The 26,286-nt window shown below is 29.1% G+C and overlaps 1 protein-coding gene across 1 annotated transcript in view; it reads left to right on the forward strand.

Moving 5' to 3' along the window:
• Positions 1 to 503: 503 nt before the first annotated feature.
• LOC126741977 (T-cell leukemia homeobox protein 3) overlaps positions 504 to 26,286 on the forward strand; it is a 68,736-nt gene continuing 42,953 nt past the window's right edge. Inside the window, exon 1 of the mRNA XM_050448481.1 lies at positions 504 to 1,341. Within this exon, the coding sequence (XP_050304438.1) occupies positions 882 to 1,341 (460 nt within the window). The 5' untranslated portion in view covers positions 504 to 881. The remainder of the gene's footprint in view (positions 1,342 to 26,286) is intronic.

Genomic DNA, 26,286 nt, shown 5'->3' on the forward strand with positions numbered 1-26,286 from the left:
GGAATTTACAACTACCTAGTTTACAGTGAAAAATAGTATCTATAGACCAATTTACTTATGCCAAGTTTCAAAAAATTTTTTTGACCCGTTCAAAAAATAAATGGGGGGGGGCTTCAAAGAAAAGCACTGTATATCCATTATATCCATTATATATACTGTTCACTAACTCAATTTCCTTTTTTCATCAACAGAGTAAATAACTGAACTCTGTTATTAATCCAATTAATAAATTGAATTTTAAAATCGATTTTAATACGCATAACTTAATTGTACGTGATTATCATTTATTAAAAAAAATCCCTATTAGGTGTTAATTTAGATTTTGATAAATTATTTGACTGGATTAACTCTTCAGATCTGGGTATCCACAAAAAATTATATGAAGTAAATTTCTGCTACTTGGCTCAAAGACAACATCTCAATAAAGACAATAAAATCCCTAACTAAACACCTAAAAGAAAACTCATATTAACAAATTAAATTTCAAATTCTGCCCCCGCCGTTTAACCTACCCTCCACGAGTTCGAGAGCGAGCAACTTACGCCGACCGAACGGACCAAACCGCTTACCTGATCCCCAAAAAAAAATTAACAGAAAGATATTCAATTTAGTCGGAATCAGTTTAATCCAATGGGAAATGGGATGGGAGGAGCCAACAGCCCCAATCTGGCCAATGATTGGGCCCCTGTTAACTACGCTGACGATACCATGGCAACCGTTTAGTTTTGCTGGCTAGTCCACAGCTGACACTCGCAACACTCGATCCGTACGAACACGAGCTTTTGTTTTGATCGACTATATACCACGAGTCCCCTTGAGCATGTCGTTATAGTGTAAAGTTTTCTTGATAATCAATCACGCGTTTTCTTTGAACAAGAACAATGTCCGATCACGAGATGACCGAGGAAGACCACGAGATAAACATTTTAGATACAGACTCTCGCCTGTCGCATAGTGATAGTGATGTAAGAAGCCACTGTAGCAGTCCGGATAACGAGACCTCCTCGCACACCTCAACCAAAAGCTCTCTGCCTTTTAGTATCTCGAATTTGTTAGGGAAAAATTTCGGAAGTAAATCGGACGATCACGATTCCGGGGGGACGTTGTACCAGCATCCCGCGGGGTTGTTTCAGCCTAGAAGTGCACTGGGGGGGCTGATGCCCTCCGGGTTTTATGGACAAGGTGTTTTACGGGTTCCGGCACACAGACCCCTCGGGGGTCCAGGAAGTCCTCCCGGTACGACCGTGTTTAACCCGTGGACTTTGAGTTTGGATCCGGTTCTGCAGAGATCGGCAGCGGCGGCGGCGTTTGCTTCGCAGGTAGTGAAAGATAGATTAGCCGGTAAGTTTAAAACATTTATTTTAACAGAATTAATCAAGATTATCTAGTTCAGATTACCCAAAAATGCATATTTTAATAGTACATGACTAACTTTTATTTATAACGTATCATTTATCTTAAAGGCTAATAGAAACGATCTAAGATAACCAATCAGTGCATAAACTAAACGTGTATGAGGCACGTTTAATTAGAAATCTCAGTCCTGTAAAGAGATCTTAATTTATTTGGTTTGTACTATGTATGACTGCCCCTTTTAATTTAGTGATGATGTTAATTTGCAATAAAAATTAAATCTTTCACAAATTTTTAAAAAATTTTAAAAAATTCAAGACGCAATACACAACCTCACACGTGCAAAAAAATATATATATTAAGAAAATTTATATATAAAATATTAAAAGCAATTTCTTAGATCAGCAATCTTTGGAGAATTATATAGAAAAACTGAATTAATCAAAGACACCAATGATGAATAAATTAAACTTAAATTGATTTTATTTTTTTAAAATAAGTAGAAAATGCATTAAATGCTCATAAACCATATCATTTATTGCAAAAATCATATTTAAGTCTGTATACGAGTGACTAAGTATAGTGATAGATATTGCGGAGGGTTGTTGGGTGAAGTCAGAAATAAAACAGAAACCTGTTTACCTAAATGTCGACGTTTCGACTTATATTAAGTCATCCTCAGGACACTGAAATGGATTCAAGTAATTACAGAGATCAAACAAAGTAATTTCAAGTACATAAAAAACAGTATTAAAATAAATGTTCTTTAAGTTACAAAAATTAAAACAACAAAAAACAAAAACCACGACACAGTTAAAATTACATTCAGGTACAATCCGTTAAAAAAATTTTTTTTATAAAAAAAAACAGTATAAAATTATTTTTTTTTCTTTTTTTTTTTTATTGTTAACAGCGCTCGGATCATTGGCAGAGAATCAAATTATAAAAAAAGAATTTTACTAGAAATGGTTAATATAAAAAAGTATAAAGAAAGCATAAATAAAAAACAAGACACCGATGATCTAAATGCAAGTTACTATAATTTAATTAATTTACTACCAAAAAGATAAAACTAAAACATAAAATTTATTTTTGCCAAAGAGTGTATGTCCCAAATTTAGATCACACAATGTATTAACAAATTAAGTTTCTGGTTTTGAACGTATAGATACATACATCTTCCTTATCTACTAATCCTTAACTTATCAACATAACATTGAATCATAAAAATTAAATAAATAAACGCTCGGAAGAATAAAAACATTTGTTTCTTGGCTTATTGTTGATTCTAGTTTGCCCACAGTAACACCTACAATTTAACCCATGTTAAAAATAACTCTACGCTCCTATTTTAATTATAACTTAAGAAACCTAGACTTAGGTAAGAGGTGTAATGTATATAAAAAAAAAAAAATTAATTTTATACTGTTTTTTTTTTATAAAAAAAATTTTTTTAACGGATTGTACCTGAATGTAATTTTAACTGTGTCATGGTTTTTGTTTTTTGTTGTTTTAATTTTTGTAACTTAAAGAACATTTATTTTAATACTGTTTTATATGTACTTGAAATTACTTTGTTTTATCTCTGTAATTACTTGAATCTATTTCAGTGTCCTGAGGATGACTTGATATAAGTCGAAACGTCGACATTTAGGTAAACAGGTCTCTGTTTTATTTCTGACCCCACCCAACAACCCTCCGCAATATTGAAGATATTGGGTCACAAACACGAAATTGAAAATAGTGATAGATATTTAAGAATATTAAGTCTTCAGTCAATTAATAAAATTATTAACTATTTTAAAACTGTCTTTTTAACTTTTTATTTGTTTTATGGCTTTATGATAATGATCAAACAAAAACCGGATAGTTCATTAGAGTAAAATAAAAGTTTTATTGCTTCTCAATAATTGCTTAATTAATATAAATTATGTAGGGTAAGCATGCTAGCTATGCATAACTTAATAGTACACGTTTGATGTTTATTTAGGAATATATTTGTCACTAGTTAACATAATTAAAATGAAAATTTAATTGTTTATTCAAAATAATATTATATTAAATATTTAATAGAAACATATAATATATTATATAAGTAAAGGAATACACTAAGCCAACATTCACTAATTTAAGTTATGTATATGGTCACGGTATATTTATTAAACTGTGGAATGTACATATGTCATATACGATACTATTTATAAATATGAGAAAATTAAGGCATTTAAAAAAATTGACATGAAATTTACATGTTATTATCTAAATTTTAAACTCTATTGCTACACCTCAAATATTTGAAAAATCCCTGTTTTTCGTCCATCTTATCCAACATATTAACGCCCTTTTTATATCAAATATTAATATATAAAATTATATCAAATTTAAATATGCAGTGTCATTAATTTAAATATTGAATATATATTTATGCAAAAATATTCTTTTTTAACAACACAACCCTTAACCCCCCACCCACCCAAACAATTTGCCCAGTAAGAAATTCTTTTGAAAAATCTTCGTTTTTCATTTATAATATCCAATCTAATAACACTGTTTTTGTATTAAATATTTATTAATATGCATATGTATAATTATATCAAATGTAAATAAACAAACTGTATTATTAGATATTAACGATAAAACATATATTCATATATATTACGTTGGAAAACAATGATTTTTAAATACAATTTCTTACTGATAAGTTGTGTGGGGTGGGTGGGGGGTAAGGGTACGTTTATTTAAAAACTGTTTATTGCAAAAAATAGTTCCCTGAAAAAAAAATTCACGTTAACGAAACAAAATAAACGTTAATATTGGTTTATTATATTATAAACATATACAGGGTGTTCCGTTGATCATGTTACAAACTTCTATGGGTCGGGAAAAGCTTCCTCAGGAAGCTAGAGCTCTTTGAAAATAACCTTTGAAAACTAGTTTTTTTTAAATAGCTCCGGAACTACTTTAGCTACCGCAACCAATTTTGGGAGCTAAATTATTGTTAGTACGTTTATTCTTTTAAACCTACTAAATAAAAAAAAATAAAAATAAAGAGCTCTCTGAGGAAGCTTTTCCGGACCCATGTTTATATGAACTTTTGTTTTTCTTTTGACGTTTTCTATCTGTCCTAGAAGTTTGTAACATGATTAACGGAACACCCTGTATTTGTTAAAATAGAGTTTTTGAAAAATATTGTTTATAAGGTTTTACAAGCAAAGCAAATCTAATTTAATTAACCTCAAATGCATACCCAAATAATATACAGTATGTTATTCCAGTTTATTTAGGAGTATAATTAGTTTGATAATTTTACTAATAACGGATTCATAGAAAAAAACCATACTATAGCTATAAATAGCCATATATTCAACTAAAGTTATTTAATATTCGATTTGTATTACGTCATCTTTAGGACTCATTTACTTAACATAACTTTTCCTTATTTGACAAATACTAAAATTAAAGCAACATAGGCAATTAAGGCCTTAATAAATATGTATAAAAAAAATACCCAATACACTGGAGCAATACATTTATAAAATTTAAAAAAATATATTAAATAAAACGAAAAAATTTAGTTATTAAAAATTTGACAACACTAGAATAAAGTTCATGAAATTTGTAACCTACGTATCTTTTGTTCATTAAGGCGGTTATATTATAAATAGTGTAAATTAAAGTTTGAAGAAAAAAAATTACAATTTAGAATGAATACAAAAAAAAGTAATTAATCTTTAGTACATACGAAACCTCAATTTGAATAACTTAGAATGCATAACTTAATAGTACACGATTGATATTTATTCAGAAATATATTTGTTGAAATATAATTATAGTTTTTAGAGGTAGGGTAATTCCTATGGCAAAGGCATAGATAAAGCAGGAAGAACCTATTCACAAAATTCTTTATAATAAAGTGTAAATCTAATTCCAATAATATTGTATATAACATTAATTCATTTTACAATAAATTTTTTATGAAATTTTTTCAAGTCAATGCCCGCAAATCTTAAATCAACGATTAATATTCATCGGATTATTAAAAACAGTTTATTACAACTTTAACGATCGATGTTTATAGACTTATAATAGAAATTTATTCTTCTAAAGACCCTGAACGTAGATCAAAAATTGCCGATGGTTATTTAATACACAAAAACTAAATAATTATAAAAACTGATAAAATATATTTAAAAGGGAAATTGTTTTACATATAAAATGCTCTGATATTTTTTTCCTTTACAGGAGTATACAATATATAAATATCGATGCATGTTTTCATATAAATCTGATTTTTGATTCCCAATAAGGAGTCACCAAGATCACAATATTTTTTTTAGTAGTAATAATACTGGTAAAGTTAATAGGAAATTTTGACGCTCTAAATCTTAGTAGTTTTTTTAAAGTAAAAAAATGCTAAAAATAACTTACTTTTACACACTTAATATCTTTGTAATTGTTACGAAACATGACAACCATTACATCAGAAAAACCACAAAAATCATAAAACTCGGCGAAATATTATTTTGTAATGTATAAATGCATAACTTAATTGGACACGATGGTCAAATCTCAGTTATATTATGATTTCTATCGGTTATTTAAAAAATAAATAAATGCCAATATTAGCTGTGGGTTTATTAAGAAACAGAGCTTTGAGATCGATATTCTTTTTGCAACAAATTTATTTATTCGCGTTTTTTTAATGAGTTACATTCGAATTTTTTATACACATTTAGTTCAACTGCAACTTTTAGAAAGAAAGAAAATTATAGAACATTATTTATTCTTAAACCTTAATAAGGTGAATTGAAATTCTTCTTAAAATAATAAACTTATTTATGAAATAATAAAAATTAGAAACAAATATTTGATTGAGGGTTTTAAACTAATAAGGAAATGATCCAATTTAATAAATGAAGAAAATGTACCCTAATCACAGAAGCATATCGAGAAAAATCATACATTGATGCATAACTTAATTGCATATGATGCTAATTTATTATGTCATGTAAACCAATGGGTTTTTGTTAATAAAATTTAAATTGAGGTAAGATATTTTATATTTTAAATAGGTCCTTTAAAAAACAAAATCGTCATAAGTTAAAATAAAACTAAGATTTATTATGCTTTTTGCAAGGTTAACTAAAAAAATATGTACGTTCACTTTGTTTACCCGACACCATACATTTGGACAATATAGAATTTATCTATTTATTATATAATAATTATGACTCTTTTCTTAAAGTTACTGCTTATTAAATTTAGATGACATTCTAACCAAAACACAAAAAACTCAAACATTATAATAATTACATCGGAAAAACCGCAAAAACCATAAAACTCTGCGAAATATTATTTTCTAATATATAAACGCATAACTTAATTAGACACGATGACCTGACTGCAATTACATTGCGTCTCTTACTGGTTATTTCAAAAATAAATAAATGACTTTAACCTTAAGTAGTTTATAGAACTTGTAATTTAAATTTTAATATAAAAAATTTAATCAAAACATTATGAAATATAAAACATTTACAAGTTGTTTTTAAAAAAATAAATTTAAAATGGCATGCCTACAGGTCTTAAGTTTAAAATGAAATTGGCCATATTACTTAAATACTTATTAAAGAAATAGATACAGGGAATTTATTTTCCCTATAACTTACTATAACTTGTACTATAACTTAATTGGAGGCGATTATGAACTTGTCATTATAATCTAAATTTTCTGTTTATTTTGTTCGTAAATGATACCGAAAATAATAATAGTAATAAAAGTCTTTATTTATAATAAGTGAGTTAATGGCAGATTACTGTGCTAATCATACATTTGTTTAATAAATAATTATGCCTTAGAAGAAGTAATTAAAAGGCCTTATTATTATACGTCTTAAGCTAAATTCTTTATTTGTAATAGAAACTTGCCTAAGTATAATTATGCTCCTAATATTATGTAGGGTAGAGTGCTCTAAGAGTGCGCGGTCAATAAAAGTACGCACTCGTCGATTTTTGGAGCACGTCGCGTCGTCGACAACAACAAGGTGTTAATTCGTACTGATTAAGAGGAGTGTCTGCATGTTTCTTGTGCATTTTAAGCAAATAAACAGCGATTATAACGTTATTAGGTAAGTTTAAGGAATTTTATCTGTTTTGTTATTATATTTCGACATTTTGGATATTGTACACAACTGTAGTTTTCAAGAATTTCGCGGTCATATTTTGTCATGCTTACAATAAACCTTGAAGAATCGTATAAATCATACCGTTGTTTACAACTTCAAACCAAAATGGAGGCAGCACTGGTGCTTTTTAAAACATGCTCGTTTTTCAGGTTTTTTGTTCTAACAGATTAAACGTATTTTTTCTTGTGTTTCAGCATGTCTGACAGAAAACGAAGTTCTCAACGTGCTTTATGCTCACCAGACAGAGGGTTGAAAATGGAAAAAGTAAAAGAAGCGTGGCAATATCCTTAGGAATGGCGGAAAGCACGTTAAGAAAAAGGCTAAAAAGGACAACTGTAACTACAAAACTGGGAAGATTCGACATTACCTTAACAGCAGAAATGGAAGAAGAGTTGTGTAATTATATTAAAACAATAGACAATATGTTTTACGGGTTAACTTCTAGAGCTCTTAGAAGTCTAGCGTTTGAGTTCGCTGAAAAAAACAAATTAAAACGTCGTTTTAATATAACTTCAAAAATGGCAGGCAAGTGCTGGCTGCGCGGATTTTTAAAACGGCACAAAGATGTTACATTAAGGCAACCTATACCGCTACAAGCGTCGCCAGGGCTCACAGTGCTTCGAGTATATAGGACCTTGGGATAAAAATCAGTTACTTCTATTGGGCTAAGCGTAACGCTTCGAAACTTATGCAACTTTGTACCAATAAAAGACCCTTTCATTGAAAGAATTTAGAGAATTTAATATCTAATGTTACAGGGAAATATGCGACCAATACATTAAGAGCTGGACAAATAAAAATGTTGCTTTTTAGTTTTCTTATAAAAAAAATAACAGTTACTTGCCGATTTACCCCTATGAAAATTAAATTATTTACTTAACTTTTAATAACAACAATACAATTACATAACAAATTTAAAGTACACGATATCTATAACTTCCATAAGTGTAAAAGTTGATTTCTTTTTCGTAATCTTTAGTATGCTGGTATTTCTTACGAGAGAAATTTAGTCCAAAAAAAAACTATCACTATACATATAATGGATTTAAAATATTAATAAAAATTTATATACGCACAACTACAAATTTTTCTTTAAAGGAAATACGGCAAAAAATATTATAGATACAAACAATAAATGTAAAAAGTGGGAAAAAATAACTCCTAAATTTAGCAAAAAATAAACAGTACTAATACTAAGTATAAAAATGCTTTTAAGTTTTATGTGAAAATTAATCTAATCAAAACTAAAATTTTGTTTGTATTTTAACTAAAACTGAAAACTATAACAAAAAAATCTTAACTTAAAAAAGATATGAAAAATATATACACATATTATGTATAGGTTTAAGAAAAATTATTCTGAATCAGAATTATCGCTAAAATCACTGCTGACAGAATCTTCTAAATTTATGTCTAAATCATCAATTAATGACCTTTCCTCTCGTATGATATATTTTTCGACTTCCCGGTTTCGATTCTCATTTTTCTTTGAAGTGACTGTCCTTTGCGATGAGATATGATATAGATGCGATAATGGGCTCTGATGTTAAAAGTAGTCTTTTTAATAAATCCATATTACATTTTGTTCTAGAATACTTGCGGGTGTGAAATAATCGATATTTTCTTGCCTCTTTATGTCTCGCTTCTGAAGCATCCTCGGAAAGTTGTCCTATAGGTAAAGAAAATGAATCAAGTATTTCAGATCCGTGTACCAGAACCTTATGCAAGCTACTTGGCATGTAATACCAATTATATAAATCTAAATATAATTGTTTAGTCTTATCTAAAAGTTTCTTAAACTCTAGTACCTGAATGTGACAGCCACTAGAAAGAGTTCCAAGAATAGTCGAAAAATTTATTATAAGACGCTTGTCTATTCCTGTTACTTCAGAGCTTAAGTCTGGATTGTAAAAAAAGCGTCTAGCTGTATTGCCATCGTTGCTTGACCCGTATCCTTGCTTTGGTTTGTCCACAATCAGGCCCATTTTTGATTTAAAATCTGACTGTATTTTCTTTTTGTTGTTTTCCACTATTTTCTTATTTTCTGCTCCTTTAACTTGCCAAGATCTTATTTACAATCGATAACTAATGCGAAGTAAGCACTCAAAAAATCTTATCCAGCAGTGTAATGTGGACAAACCAAAGCTGTAGTTTTCTACTTTTGAAGAACGGTTGGTATTTGGCAAATTCATTTCTTTCGGACTTGATCCACAGATAATGCATCTGGATGTTGCGTTTGTGTCAGAGAGAATATTTGCTACCCTACCATCCATCATAGTGAACAACATTTTAAATGATACTATACAAGTAGTTCCGTTTTGAAATTTTAAAATAAAATTATTAAGGTCATTATTTTTTTTTTTAATTTCTTGTTCTTCATTATGCACTAGCTCTTTATTCTCTTTTTGAAATACGAATTTAAAAGGTCGACAGAAAAGTGTAGATGATGAACGAGAATTAACCCATATATCTTTTTTACTTTGTACATCACGTAGTCGTAAGGGAACGAAAGCCTCTAAAAACATATATTCATCTGTCAAAGATATATCGGAAAATTTTTGCTTGTATTGGCTATGACCAGAACTACCATCAAAACCATATTTGCATATCAGCTCCACTTTTCTATTCTCCTGTATATTTGCTATTTTAATAATGCTTTGAGCTGTTGAATTTAATATATCTTGTAAATTAACTTCTGCTGAAATTTCGGTGGCGCAAATTTTAAAGGGTAACAAAGCATTTTGACATTGTCTTAAGGTATATAAACTTGGAAAAATATGTACTCCCGTTTTATTGACTACCGAGCGCAATAAATTGTATTTTCTTTCTGATAAGTCAAGATCTAAATAGAGAGCTAGTGCCTGATAGGAAGTAACAGATGTATGTGGCGGCGATGAACTACTTACAAGTTTTGCAGCATATAAAATTTCATCAGATTTTTTTAGCGCGCCGAAGTTTTGTCCGCTTTGAAGACTCTGTAAATGGTTTTAGCGGCCTAAATTGACTTTTCTTCCGCCTATTAAATATTCTGGTAATGGTAACTCAGTTTGTAACCAAATTTTATTTTTTTCCATAAATCTGACACGATTTCGCGATGCTATACTCCATTTTTTATTAAAATGAAGGCAAATAATTCTGCTTTGCTTGGTGAAGTGAGTTTCAACTGGAGGCGAGGGATTGCTCAAATTTAAAAGGGAATGGATTTTTTCATAAATAAATAGTTTTGGATTTTGATTCCGATGTTCTAGCCATGTCTCAAAAAGATCCGCTTTCTTTATTGATTTGACATCCTCTAAAAAAAAAAAAATTTAAAGCTTCGTTGCAGACTGACGCAGATAAACTTTATACGAAATGATAATATATAAATGTATGTAATACATTAAAATGTAAAAACTACAAATGGTTTTAAGAGGCTTGTTTATATGCCTTTTTAAAGTTTCAAATTTAAAGAGAAATATAAAATAATTGCAAACTACTTTTACATTTATTATGGTTAAATGATAAACGACTTTTAAATTTTTTAATACATGATATTAAAGTATATATCTTGTTGTACACTGTCCATATTTAAAAAAGATTTTAACTTTTAACCGCTTGTCTTGACACACCAACAAAATATACTCAAGTTTTAATAACAAAAAGGTACTGGTCAACACACGAGATTTTATTATTTTTGGCGCAAATATTTATAAACAAAAAATGCTATTTGCGATAACATTTTTGTGGAATAGTGGCTATTTGCTTGTGGTCTTTAAGATAAGATATTTAAATACTTCTAAAAAACAAGTCACTTTTTCGATTTTTGTCCATTGGTCGAAGCACTGTGGGGCTGTTGGGTTTAATAAACCACAGTGTCAGCGGTTTTATAAAAACCTCTCGGAGTTAATGAACAAATATAAATTTCCGCCACATGCAATTTACAATATGGACGAATCGGGATTTTCAACTGTCCCAAACAAGCCCCCTAATGTTTTCTCTTGAAAAGAAAAAAGGTGTGTCAATAAAATATCAAGCGCAGAACGGGGAACCAATGTTACTATTATATGTGCAATGAGTGCTAGTGAACAATTTATTCCTCCCACATTTATATATTCACGTAAAAGAATGAAGGCAGAACTTTTGGACGGAGCTCCGCCATCTTCAATTGGAATGGTATCTGATAGTAGTTTCATCAATCAGGATTTGTTTGTTGATTATGCCACACATTTTCGAGATCATGCTAAGCCAACAAAGGAACAACCAGTACTAATGATAATGGATAACCACACTTCCCATTGTTCTATTGCAGCAGTTGATTTTTTCGACAATATAACATTATCGCATTAACACTTAAAGCCCGTTAAAAAAGTTTTATTCCAACGAGTGTGGAAAATGGTTGACGAACCATCCAGGGCGGGTAATTACGGTCTACCAAATTGCTTCAATATTTGCACCTGCATATTTTAACGAATGCGATTGAAGGTTTTAAAGTGACAGGGATATGGCCCTTTAATGATGGTATATTTACCGAAGGTGACTTCATGGCCACTTTAGTGACAGAACGAAAAAATTTTGCTACAGCTACAGTAGCCACGGAAGTAGAAGCGCCAAACATTCAGTTAGAAGTTGCTGATAACTCAACATCTAAAGTCAATATTCAACCGCATCAAATCTCTGAATTAGCCTCTGAAAAGGCTTCCAAAGTTTTTGACAGTCCAACTGTTGTTCTTAAGAGTTCCCTATTAAGAAAAATTCACCTCAGCCTAATTCACATCTGCAATCATTTCAACTTTGGAGCAAACAGTGGCTGTAGCGCCAGAAACCAAAACATTTGATTTATCGAACACTCCTGGAACATCATCAACTTATATTAAATTAACAACAATTTCTCTTCATTACCCAAATCAATTACGTCTAGGTCAACAAGTCGCAGAAGCAAAAAGTCGGAAATTATCACCAGCTCCTCATATAAGGACCAACTAATTGAAGAAAAAGAGAAAAAAAAAATCGAAACCCATAGTCAAACTAGATATGGGCGATAACCTACGACCACCACAAGAGCTTTCACCGAAGTCACCGAAAAATGGAAAAGCTGTTTTGAAGAAGCCAAAATCACCGCCTCATAAGAAAATGTGGAGCTTTCCAGGGTGCAACGAAACATTTAAAGAACCTGTTACAGAAGACTGGATTGAGTGCATATTGTGTGCTGAATGGTGGCATGAAAAATGTACGAGGGTTCTGGATCTTATACATGTGACCCATGTTCATAAAATTGCGTGCGTACTCTTACAATACTATAATAAATGCGTACTCTTAAAAAGCGGGTTTATAAGAGTGCGCAAAATCACTTTTTTTTAAGTTTAATTTTTTCTGTTGAAGTACTGATGTTTAGTTTGCATTTGCAAGTATCAACAGTCATAAATAAAAAAATATAAATTTTCAACGCAATTCGTTTGGATTTTTTACCTGATTAAACCTTAAGTGCGCACTCTTGAAGCACTCTACCCTCCGTTTGGGCATAACTTAAATGGATACTATGGTCAGGTTCTACTTATATTAGAAATATTTTGACAGTAAATGAAGGGCTAATTATTTTGTAATTTAATGTGCTATTAATTATTTTATACTATTAGAAGATAAGTAAAAAGTATTTATTTAAACATTAATTGTGGCTCATCTTTTGCTTTTTGCATAAATCTAAAATAATCCCAAAAGTTTATTTACAATATTGGTATTTTTTAGTTAACTGCTATTTTCTTAATTAGGATTAGTAGAAATGTACATTATATAATTTTTATTTACAATGTGCTTTTATATAAAGCTTTAAAAATGACTTGCATGAGTTATGCATATCGTATGCATAACTTAACTGAATATGATAATAGTTATGCCGATTATGTGTTTAAAGTCTTACATTAATATTAAAAAAACATAAGAGCCTTATCATAATACCTTTAAAAAAAAATAAGTGTCTAAATTTAAAAAAAAAATTACTTTCTAAAAGATTTTAAACAGACAAATGTTTATAAAAGAAATATTTGTATGCATAACTTAATTAAGCACAACAGTTAGTTTAAAACAAAATGGCTCTAGCTAAATAAAAGTTCATTTAAAAACAAAATGATTATTTTCCATTAATGCCTCCCAAAGTACACATATATATTCCCATACTTGTACATATTCAAACACCAAATTACAGGTTTAACAATACATACCGGACATTAGTGTAAACATATAAATAAAATATAGCCGGAATGGGGCTCATTATTAAAATGGCTTTCAAATAACCATTATAATCGGCTAAAAGATAACACATCGGCTTTCAATTTAATAGGACAAAATGTAATTTCGAACCAGTGTTACTGGAAATAAATTTATTGCTCTCGTACCAAATATGACACGCCGGCAAGGGAATAAATTTTAGTTGTTTCGCGTTATTGATCGACGCTGTTACATTCGAACATAATTAAACCTCGAACAAAGTTTCTACAATGTTAATTAATTAAAATTACTCGTTAACTTTAAGCTCAGACACTTTATTATAATAATCTTAAAGTTTTAGCCGTCTCGTAACGTTTATCTTGCGTCTTAAGAGGGCTGACTTTATACGGACCCATTAACTATACTTTGTCGCACATAACACGTAATTTTATGCGGTAATTTTGCCAAGAGAGTGCTGATGATATCGCGAGGCTCCTCTAACTTATTGAGTCGTTACCAAGACGGTGATATCGTAAAGTGTTTTAGCACATTACCCGTTTTATTCCCCCCCTTTTGCGTGGTAAATTGCCCCAATGGTGAACGTTGTGGGATGATCCCGGTGAAACAGATGTTCCTCTAGTTAAATTGGTTCGGGTATTATTAAATTCAAACTATTTTAAATTATATTAGTTTTGTTAGTACTGATTTTAACAGCAGATTGTAAATGTACAATATCAATTGTTAGTAGCTGTAGAACAATCTTTTTTCTTTTTTAATTTGAAAATGGTTAAGTTGCTCTTGAATTGCTTTTAGATCTAACCAAAGCGTTGGAGAAATATGGCATAAAGGGAAATGTAATAGAGAGTGGTTTTGGTCCTACATTAATAACAGAAAACAAATAGTAAAAATATCAAAGGATGGGAAAACAGGTTATTCTAAATATGTATTTAATGATATAGGAATTGCACAAGGCAGCATACTTGGCCCGGTATTGTTCATAATATTTATTAATGATCTTGATCTCCTAATAAATTCATGTAGCCAGAAGATTGTTGAATATGCTGATGGCACTAATATTATTATTACTAGTAAATCATTAAAAGATTTCTATTGACATGATCACATACTGTTTAATACAAATAGGTTAATTTTAAACAAAGAAAAAAGAAATATTATAATGTTTCGAATAAAACAATGTAATATACAAAAGCCTTTGCAAATGGTATTTAGCAATAATGACTTAAATGTAAACAAAAATGCCAAGATGTTAGGTTTAGATATCAATGAACACCTTAACTGGTCATACCATATAAACCAGCTAATAAAAAAGTTAAATTATATGTGTTATGGTAGTAGAATAGTTGGAAAATACATGAATGAAAAATCCTTAAGAATTCTGTACTTCGCTAACTTTGAATCTATTGTTAAATACAGTATATAATTTTTAAAACCACATTTGCTACATAGAATTTCTCTATACTTCTCTAGTTCTCTATATTTTCCAAGTTAAATGAAAAAATGTCCAGGGATAATTCAAGGTTTTGAATTTGCCCAAAAACCCTAAATATTGGCAACACTGAATCTTGGTGGGTAAAACTAGTTTCAGTTTAAGTATTATAAATACTCCACTTGCCTTAGTATTTATTGTATTGACCACAACTTGATAGGTCAATGGTAATTTTAGGGAAACTTCACATCACATTGCAATAAATTGATCACTGACATGTTTTTTTATTTTTTTTCATTATTAAAGTTTTTTTGAATAATTCTGAGAATGACAATAAAAATTATCAAAAGGTAAAAAACTATTCCACAATGAGTCAAATAATATTATCACAACGCAACATGGATCAGGAGTCAGCTCTATTAAAACAAGTACTTTGATCAGTTGGGACCAATAGAAAAGCTTTTGGTCAGAGGAAACTAATTAAAAAAGGAAAATTCATTAGAGATTCTTTAACAGGTGCTGCCCCGGCAACGGTGTGAGTTTAACGACCATTTGTTTTTATGGTTTTTGGGGTATCATACTTCTAAGAATCATGATGTGATAAAAGCTCCGCTCTACTCTTTTCATTCGGCCGTCTCTCTTCAAAGAATAGCGATCCAAGTGACAAGCAACTCGTTAAACAGCTGCTCTGGAGATTTTGAATGAGCCATCTTTGTAGATCCTCGAGCAATGAGTTTTGTATTCTCACTATTCACCTTTCTTCTGAATAATTATTCCCTTGAAAACCAAGTGATGTAGTTCATATTAATCTCCTCTTATTCTATGTCCATTACACCTTAATTTGCACTATTGTTATTATTAGCTTTATCATTAGTTTTTCTGCATTCTATTGAGAGCTATGATGTTTCTTATTTTTTCTATTCAGGATATGCGTAGTGTTCCCTTATACATTTCGAAGGCTTTAATGCATTTTTCAAGCGAAGAATTGAGAGTTAAATGCAGTCATACAGGAGGATGAAAGTTGGTGAAAACTCAATATTGCAAAAATTTGCTAAAAATTGATAATTGTATCCTATATAAACGCCAAATACCAAATTTCAATACAATCGGACTCATAGGAAAAAAGTTTGGTAGTCACGTGACCCTAAAACTCAATATTTCAAAAATTTGTAAATAATTAATAATTATACCCTAAACCAAACTCAAATACCAAGTTTCATTCAAATCGAGCAAATACCAAAAAAGTTTCAAAAAAAAAAAATTATCACATAAAATAATAATACCCATTAAATCCCTATTAGATTTTTTTTTATCATTAGGACCCACTGTGTTGTAATTTTTGTCTAGCAAAATGCCTTGTATAGACACTGTGTCGCATGAATATTATAATAATACAGGGAAAATGCTAAAACGTCAAAACGTTGCAGAATTATCACGGCTAAAAGAACCCGATTTGGTAAAAGATATGCACATATTCGGATTCTCCAGTCTCTTGAATAATTCCGTACTAATTTCAGGTTCTGAGCTGTTTTAAGCATTTTATCAATAAAATTAGGAAGCAAGTCCGAGCCAATTCATCCACGTTGACGTCATGTTGTCAAAACCGCCGTAAAAGTCGGCGTAGACGTCAAAATCGACCATTTTCAGACGATGATTTTGGGTATAAAAAAAGGTTTTTACCTTATGATTTGTACATGGAAAAATAGTATAAAGCCTTAGGAACAGACTAACATCAATTCTGGACCGATTCCAATCGGTTTTAGTGGATAAATTTCAATTATAAAAAGGGTCTTTTTTCGCCGTTTTCGTTGCCATGGAGACGCGGCCATGGGTGCCTTTGAGAATTCATCAGTGTGCCGGGTGATTTTTAGCGATTTTTCGTGCTTGGACTTTTTTGAAAAAAAAAGACTTTTAGAGTACTTGTAAAAATAGCGAAAAAATGAAATTTTAGTATGTTATAGTAAAATGAATGGCGCATCTGCTCGATTGGTTTTGGTTTATCTATAATTTACAGGGTGCTCACAATTAATTTCCAAAATCAAAAAATGTTAAAAAATTCATAACTCAAGAACGGTTTTACTTAAAAGTACGGTTAATATTGCAAAACATTCTTCTTATCACAGGCTACAAACAGCCCATAAGCTATTTGGCTCTAGGGGGCGCCACTTAAAAGTTATTAGAGCTGGAAAAAAAAAGTGTAAAAAAAGGGTATTTTTGACTGAGCACTGCTCACCCTGTATAAATGACAGCGTTAAACTTAATACAAAGTTTTATTTGGAAAGAATGAAGGTATAATTAATCTAAATAAAATTTTTCTAAATTTTGCACCATAAAAATTTTATCCCAAAAAAACTAAAAAAAATCAATTTTTTGAGGTTTTTTTGATTTTTCTCCCAAAAGAAACTATTTTTTGAAAAAAATGTCTTAATAAAATTTGTAGCTCCTAATAAGGTAAACATATCTTCTGTGAGTCATTATTTCCGAAAAAATACCGTTAAACCGTCAGAGGAGCTAGAAGATCACACATGTCTAAAACTTTGGACGTTAAAAAAAAAATACTTCCCGTATGCTAAGAATAACTAAAAACTATACCACACTGTCTCACGTAAACTCTAATCGATCTGTAGAGTTTCATAATATTCAAAGTACCGTTGCGATCTGTATCGAATCAAGACTGGAAAAATTGGACAAATTTTTTTTTTTTTACTTTAAAAGCATCCTAGTCCTAAACAAAAAAACAAATGAAAATTTGTAAACAATCATATTGTAGCCTTATACTTCTTGATTATAAAAAGTTAAACATATTTTTTCTAGCCTAAATACAACCAAAGTTATAAGCACTTTTGTCTGGAGGGTCCGAATTTTGTGCGAAAACTCCCCTGCGGGAGAGCCCCTCCATTCGCTCTAATAACAACTAAATCATTGGTCGGAAAAAAATAACGTTAGGTACTCTTAGGACCGAATTATGAAATATCTCACATAAGGCTCATAATGAATCGGTGGAATTTACTGGAAGTCCTCAGAGGTCAAAGGGAGTTAAGGAAAAGTCATTGAAGCACCCTGATCTCATGTTCTTAAGCAAGCTGTAAAGGGTAAATAGATTTTGTATAGGTACTAACATGAACCAGAAGTTTACGATGTATATAAAACTAGACCTAAAAAAATATTTATATATAAAATTATTAACAACAGCTTTTCAGTAAAAAAACCGACAAATAAAAGTGCAAAAATTTTGAAAAACGTGATTGAAAACAATTTTTTCCTCTTTATCAACTCTTAATTTTTTAAAGCAAAAACATGCATAACAAAACATCATATAAAACAAGAGAATCATTAGAACAGAATAATTAGATATAGCCGCTAAGCCGCTTTGTAATGAGCCATCATATGCGGTATAATTACGTCTATTATATATTCATATTAGGTACTTAGTTAACTGTCATCTCTTATCATTATAAGCCTCCACGGTGCATATTATGATTACATGGTGCATTTTACTCATCATTACTCCTGTATGTATGCTAAATACCCTGTTGTCGCCGTTTAGGCTATCAATCACACAGGTATATGATTTGATAAACTTGAACATAATATCGAATAAATTATTTACCGGTATGTGGCGCACGGGATGGGTGGCAATTGATCAATGTAATATCAGAACACGAGTTTTTCCTTATTCTTTATTACTATTAATCAAATTCCAGAAAGAAATTATATGTTCAAGGAACACTCAGTCCCATTATTAGCCACCATGTTGAATTCGTAATAAAAATGGACGTTTTACCTGCGGTACATTAACCACACGTAAAAACGTCATTAAGAAAGCAACCAATAGGAACCGACGATATAATAGGGTTTTTTTAAAAGATTAACATCTGACGATCAGAAGTAAGTATCGCTTGGTAATATACTATAATAACTGCCGTGTACGTTCATTTCCATTATTGCGGATGTTAGTAATAGGTTATTTGTGAAATATTAATAGGAGTGTAATTAGATTCTTAATTTGATATTTAATGGAGTTTACGTGGTCAAGGTGTATTCCTACTTTTCGATCTTAACAATTGAGACTCAATTTAACTAAAGAACAAATCTCTATCATGATAGTTAAACACGGGTTATTAATAAAAAAAGCCAACGATCTGACCCTATTAAAAACAATAAGTTATTTAACAAAAATCCAAGTTTTAGCTTTGGTTTACTTTTATATCTTACCTCTATATTTTCAGTTCTGTTTTACCCTGTATATTTTTTTATTTAATATTATATCTTATGTACATTTTAAATATTTTAAAACTAGTTTACTGTTTATTTAGCATTGAGCTTTATTAGTTTATAATTAATCATTTATTGCTTTTAACACTTTTATCAAATGTAAATGTTTTAATAATTTGATTTATTTTAATCGTTGCTTTTTTTCTTTTAAATTCAATTTAAATACTTTATTTCTATAAAAAATTTCGACTTTTATAAGATCATCCTTAGGATACTAATTGTTGAGTACTATCAATTCTATTTTTTATTTTAGGGATTCTTAAATATAATTAATTAATTAACGATAATTATTAATTATCATTAAAACGTCGGCATCTCAAAAAGAATTTTTATTCTAATTTCATATCAATAAATGATATTTTATACGTAATACTTTTAAGTGACCAAAATAATTGCCAAGTTATTTATTTTATTTTTAATTATTATAGTTTTCTCTAATATATAAAGGCTAAATATTTTAATTTTATAAAAGTCCCTTAGCAAAAAATTAAATGTTTTAATAATTTTAGTCATTTTTATTATTTTTATTTCAAGCTTAATCAAATAAAAAATTTGACATTTTTAATGATTTTTTTAATCTTAAAGCTATTTTTAAATTTAATTTTTTTTGTGATTTTGCAAAAGTACCCTTAAATGGATTTTTTAATTAAAAGAGCAAAACTTCGGGTATTTTTATTTTTTTTTTCATTCAGTTTTCCTTATCATTTATTTCTTACTATTTAAATTTTAAGTGTTAAATTTAATTAAGTCTTATTTTGCTTTATTCTTTCATTTATTTTATTTAAAAAAATATATTACTTTCATTTTCAAACTAGAATTTTCTTTAAATTTTTTTCATCATTAAAATAAGCCAAAAGTGGCCCATATGTATAAATATTTTTAATTAACTTTCACATTTTAAATTCTCCTTAACTTTTCACTATTTTTCTTTTATTCTTCTATTTACTTAAATAAATTTTAATTTGATGTATAATTTATAAAACTTAAAGATTTTTTATTATGTTAAACTTTGAATTAAAGTGATTATTTAAAACCGATATATTCTTTATGTTAATCTATTTAAATTTCATTTTGCTTTGTCTGTGTTTTTTTCGTCCTATTTTTTCTACAATTTTTCAAGAACACTGCGTATTTATTTTTTTAATTTTTTTCATTGTGAATGTCTTCATTATTCAACAAAAATCCAAGTTTTAGCTTTGGTTTATTTTTATATCTTACCTCTATATTTTTAGTTCTATTTTTACTGTTTTACTGTGTTAATTTTTTTATTTAATATTATGTTTTATGGACAGTCTACATATTTTAGAAGTAGTTTACTGGTTTGGTTCATGCTTTTATTTGTCTTTTAAATTCAATTTTAATATTTAATTTTTGTACGGAATTAAAATTTTAATTCTAATTCCATATCAATAAATGTCATTTTATACATAATACCTTTAATTGAACAAAATAATTGCCAAGTTATTTATTTAATTTTCAATTATTTCAGTTTTCTCTAACATGTAAAGGTTAAATATTATAATTTTACAAAATTCCTGAAAAATTTTTTAATAATGTTAAATTTTTATAATTTTTGTTTGAAACTTCCTTTTTTAAATATTCGATTTTACTATTTTATCTTTGCACAAAATTTTATAATAACCAAAAAATATATTCTATTTGTGTTCTATATTGAAATCTTGATTTTTTGTTAAAATTTTGACCCTTAAAGAAATTTTTAATTTTAGTTAGGTTTTAAAGAATGTTACTTTTTAAATATTTTAATTTTAATATAATTCAGCCAAACAAAAAATTTGACATTTTTAATGATTTTTTTAATCTTAAAGCTATTTTTCAATTTAATTTTTTTTTTGATAATTTTGCAAAAATACCCTCAAATGGATTTTTTATTTAAAAGAGCAAATTTTCGGGTATATTTAAATAATTTTTTTCATTCAGTTTTTCTTCTCATTTATTTTTTACCATTTAAATTTTAAGTGTTTTTTTTTACGAAAAATAATATTTTGCTCCAAAAGGTTTAGATTTAAATTATCTTAAAAACGTTCTTTCATTTATTTTAGTTAAAAAAATTAAATTTTTTCCTTTTTAAACTAAAATATTCTTTAAATTTTTGACATCATTAAAATTAGCCAAAAGTGGCCCATATGTATAAATATTTTTAATAAACTTTCACAGTTTAAATTTTCCTTAACTTTTCACGATTTTTGTTTTACTCTTCTATTTATTTAAACAAATTTTAATTTGATGTATAATTTATAAAACTTTAAGATTTTTTATTGTGTTGAATTTAATAAATAAATTTAAACTTATTATTTAAAACTTAAACCTCTTTTTTCTTCATCTAAATTTAAGTTTTATATATTAAATCTCTTTAAGTTTTATTTTGTTTTCTCTGTGTTTTTTTTGTCCTACTTCTTTGTTGCTCTTTTACTTTTTTTTCAAGTCTCCATTATTTAATTTTAAAATGTATTTGGTTAATGCAGAAAACAAACATTTCTCTTATTTTAAAATTCTTGGTTTTATAATTATAATAATTTTTGTTATTTCGTGTATTAAATTTAGTTTAATTTCTAATTTGCTTTGTAATAATAATAATATCGATTATTTAGCATAATAGCTATATGCAAAAAACTGGTATTAAAACAATTATATAAAATATATAAACTACAAAATATATAAGGCTGCACGGAGAAAAAATACAAAAACCTTCAGAAGCACCAAAAATGAAACATTAAAAAGTGATAAAAACTAACCTAGGTTAAAAATGGTAAAGATAAAAAAGTTTAAAATTGTAAATACAATTCCAAGATTAAAATTAAAATTAATTGCTAATATAAAATGGTAAAGTTAAAAAGCTTTGTGTTATTGTTTTCGATTCCTTTTCTTCCTTTTTTACCATTTTTTATGGAGGCTAAATTTTAATTTTAAAAATTACGGCTGAGTGTTTAAAATAAAAAAAAAAATTAAAATAATATTTATAAAACCAATAAAGAAATTCAACTCAAATTTTAAAAAAAAAAACTTGATTTAGACGACCTTATTTTTAATAAATCTATTTGAAATGTTCATCTATATATAGTTTGTAGGAGTATCACCATATCACCAATATTATATATAATAATTTTCTATTTTCTTAAATAAGTTAATCTAATTTTCGGTTTTAAGTTACTGTTTCTAATTATCCATTTAATACTGTTTTTAATTACTGTTTCTAATTAGCCATAATAAGGCTGGTTTTTATTTTTTTAAAGTTTGTTTTCCTATAATGTTTCCTTTTAATACGAGGGTGGTCCCAGAAATACCCGACCCAAGAATGAAAACACGAAATTTTTGGAAAAAAATTTATTTATTTTTCAACATAATCTCATCATAAGCGATGTTTTATAAGTTCGATACCCTTTTTATAATAAGAACCGTCTTGCGCCTTGAAATATCCATTAACTGCAGACATCACTTTTTCATCGTTGGAAAATCTTTGACCACTGAGCCAGTTTTTTAAGTTTGGAAACAGAAAATAATCTGAGGGGGCTAAATCTGGCGAATAGGGTGCATGAGGTAGCAATTCAAACTTTAATTCGTTAATTTTGGCCATTGCAATAACGGATTTGTGAGCTGGTGCATTGTCTTGATCAAACAACACTTTCTTCTTAACCAAATGCGGCCGTTTCTGCTTGATTTCTTCGCTCAAACGTTGCAATAAGTTCGCATAAACCTCGCCGTTGATAGTTTTACCTTTTTCAAGATAGTCAATGAAAATTATCCCTCGCGCATCCCAAAAAACCGACGCCATGACCTTGCCTGCAGATCAAACGGTTTTCGCCTTCTTTGGAGCCGGTTCTCCCTTTTGAGTCCATTGTTTTGATTGTTCTTTTGTCTCAGGTGTAAAGTGATGGACCCATGTTTCATCCATGGTTATGAAACGACGCAAAAATTTTGCTCTGTTGCTATTAAATTTTGCTAAACACTCAATTGAAACATCTTCACGACACTATTTTTGCTCAAGTGTGAGCAAACGCGGCACCCATCTTGCACACAGCTTTCTCATGTCAAAATTTCCAGTTAATATGCGATGTACCGCACTTTTTGAAATGCCTACTATGTCCGCTAGCTCGCGCACTTTCAGTCGACGATCATTCAGTACCGCTTTGTGAATTTCCTTTAAAATTTCTGGAGTCGTCAGCTCATTTGGTCGACCACTGCGATGCTCGTCTTGGCAGCTCGTACGACCTCGTTTAAACTCTGCTACCCAATATTTTACTGTTGTTAATGAAGGATCAGACTCACCCAGAGTAGAATCCAGTTCAGCTTTTATAACGGTTGGGCTGAGGCCTTTCAAATAAAAGTATTATATCAGATAACGATGACCAATTTTCTCTATTTTCACAAATTCACTGAAAACGTTCACTATTGATGGCTGCCAAACACATACTAAACAACGTGGCGTCTTCAAACTTGAAACATATGCTTTATAGATTGTATACTTTCTAAAACACTGATATTTTTCAAATTTTCTGAAATCTTAACTTAGTAATGTTTTTCTGATAGAAAAGTTAAATAATCTTTAAATTCGCGCTCTCTCTCTCAAACGTAACTATATCGGGAACATTTAACCTCCTAAGAATATATCACCAATATACTACTGAACCTTCAAACGTTCATGTGACATAAATAAGATATCCCTAGCATCTAATATTAAGATCACATCTCTAGGTAATAAATCACAAATTCACCATTAAAAAAGAAAGTGAAGGTGGGCGTAACCATAACCACGGCCCCTCGGTTCAAAAGATACCAATGGCTTAATTACAGGTATTATAATGGATCTACAAAGTTTGGTCGCGTGCTCTCTAGACTTAATAGATAAATCACGTTTTAAAATAGGACCACTTGAGATATGCATATATTAAGATTCTGGTTTAGTTTCATTTCGATTTTTTATGGCCTTAATTTAATGGATATGGAAATCTGTAGTGAAAAGCTTTTATATTTTTAAATATGTTGAGCGAAGATGCTGGCTCATATAGCAAAGGTACAATAATAAATTTCGTTGTCAAATTTAGCAATTTCATAATTTGTAAATTATAGAAATGAACAGTAGGAAAGCAAACTTATAAAAGAGGAATACCTAAACTAAAGAACTAGAAGAACAGATAAAAAGACTGCTGAGCTATTGGTATTTAAACCACTTAGGTACATTATAAACTTACTTTATAAAAATGAATAACTGCAAATATATTCAAATTTAATCAATTATATTATTTGTCGTTATTAATCAAAACAAAACTGGTATTCTAAATTTAACTAAATTAATATAAATTATAGCTACCTCCATTTATACATTTTAAATGTTAATTGCTTTATCGAAACATTTAACTTTTATTAAATCAAATGGCTTTTAACTAATTTAATTATTTCTTCTGTATGGCTAAATTCGAAATATCCTAACGACTGACGGGGCGCCGCCATCATTTAAAATACCCCCTTTAAATATGCATACTTTTATAAAACGCCCCAATTTAAATATAATAGAAATAAATTTGTTTTCATAAAATAAAATATTTAGTTTTAATTTTTGGCTATTATTGGAAAGTTTAAATTGACGCTTTTTGGCTTATTATATATTTTGCATATTTAAATTCTATTTCGAAACGTTGACTTTAAATTTCCTTAAGGGAGTTAAGGCATTTTTCGATTTCTTACATTATTGTCATTCCTTTAGTAAAAGAATTAGAAAAGCCTGGAAAAATAAGAAATTATAATTTTTTTGATGTCAGAGTATCCTCCTGACTCCCTAAGTAATACCTGAAGGAGACATAATTTATTTTTTATTCGAAATATTTTTTTATTTCTTACAGTCATTTATCATATCATACTTCAATTGCCTTAAAGCAACTAGAGATTACTTAAACGATTAAAGAAAAAATAGGCATGACATAAAAACTCTGAAAAAATGAAGCTATTTCAACTGCCTGGAAGCATCTATCCTTTTTTTTGAAGAAAATAGGATAATGATGGCTATAGCATGTGTTAATAGCCTTTTATGCGTTAAAGGAATTAAAATATGCCAAAACTTGCCTTAGCCTATAATAAAAGCACAGGAAAAAGCAGGTATCATTTAATATCTATTCAACGAATAGATATTAAGAATTTTTATGACTTACATTATTCCTTAAAATAAAAAACTGGACCAGACAATTTTCTCTTGAGATTTATGTAAGAGGAAAACAGGCTGATCCTTCCAGAATGTCGATCACGATACAATAGTAATCTAGGAGAGTCAAAGTCAATTTAAATGTGAAAAACAATTTATTCAAATAGAAGTGGATTAAATTAGCAAAGGAGTGGCTGGCTAGTCTTTAAAAGACCCTTCGACTTCCTGAAAGTAGAAAAAACGTTTTTTCAGCTGTCTAGAAAAGAGATAAAATTAATCTTTAACAGAGTGGAAGAAAGATAAAGAAACTCCTTAGCTGCTTGGAAAAAAGACAGACAGACTCTTGAACAATCTAAAAAATTGATCAAATTACTTTTTGACAGAGTGAAAAAAAAACAGGGAAACTCTTCAACTGTGCAGAAAAAATATAAAACTACTACTTAGCTACTTGGAAGAAGGATAGACAGACTTCCTGGAAAATAAGACAGAATGACTCTAGAAGAGGGATAAAATTACTTATTAATAGAGTGGAAGAAGCACGAAAATACTCTTCAACTATACGGAAAAAAAATTACTCCTTAACTGCTTGAAAGAAAGACAGATAGCCTCTTCGATTTTCTCGAAGTAGGACAGTATGATTGTTTAACTTTCCAGGAAAGGGACAGAATTACTGTTAGACAGAGTTAAAAAAAGAT

This window comes from Anthonomus grandis, chromosome 11 (assembly GCF_022605725.1).
Source record: "Anthonomus grandis grandis chromosome 11, icAntGran1.3, whole genome shotgun sequence".
NCBI lineage: Eukaryota > Metazoa > Arthropoda > Insecta > Coleoptera > Curculionidae > Anthonomus > Anthonomus grandis.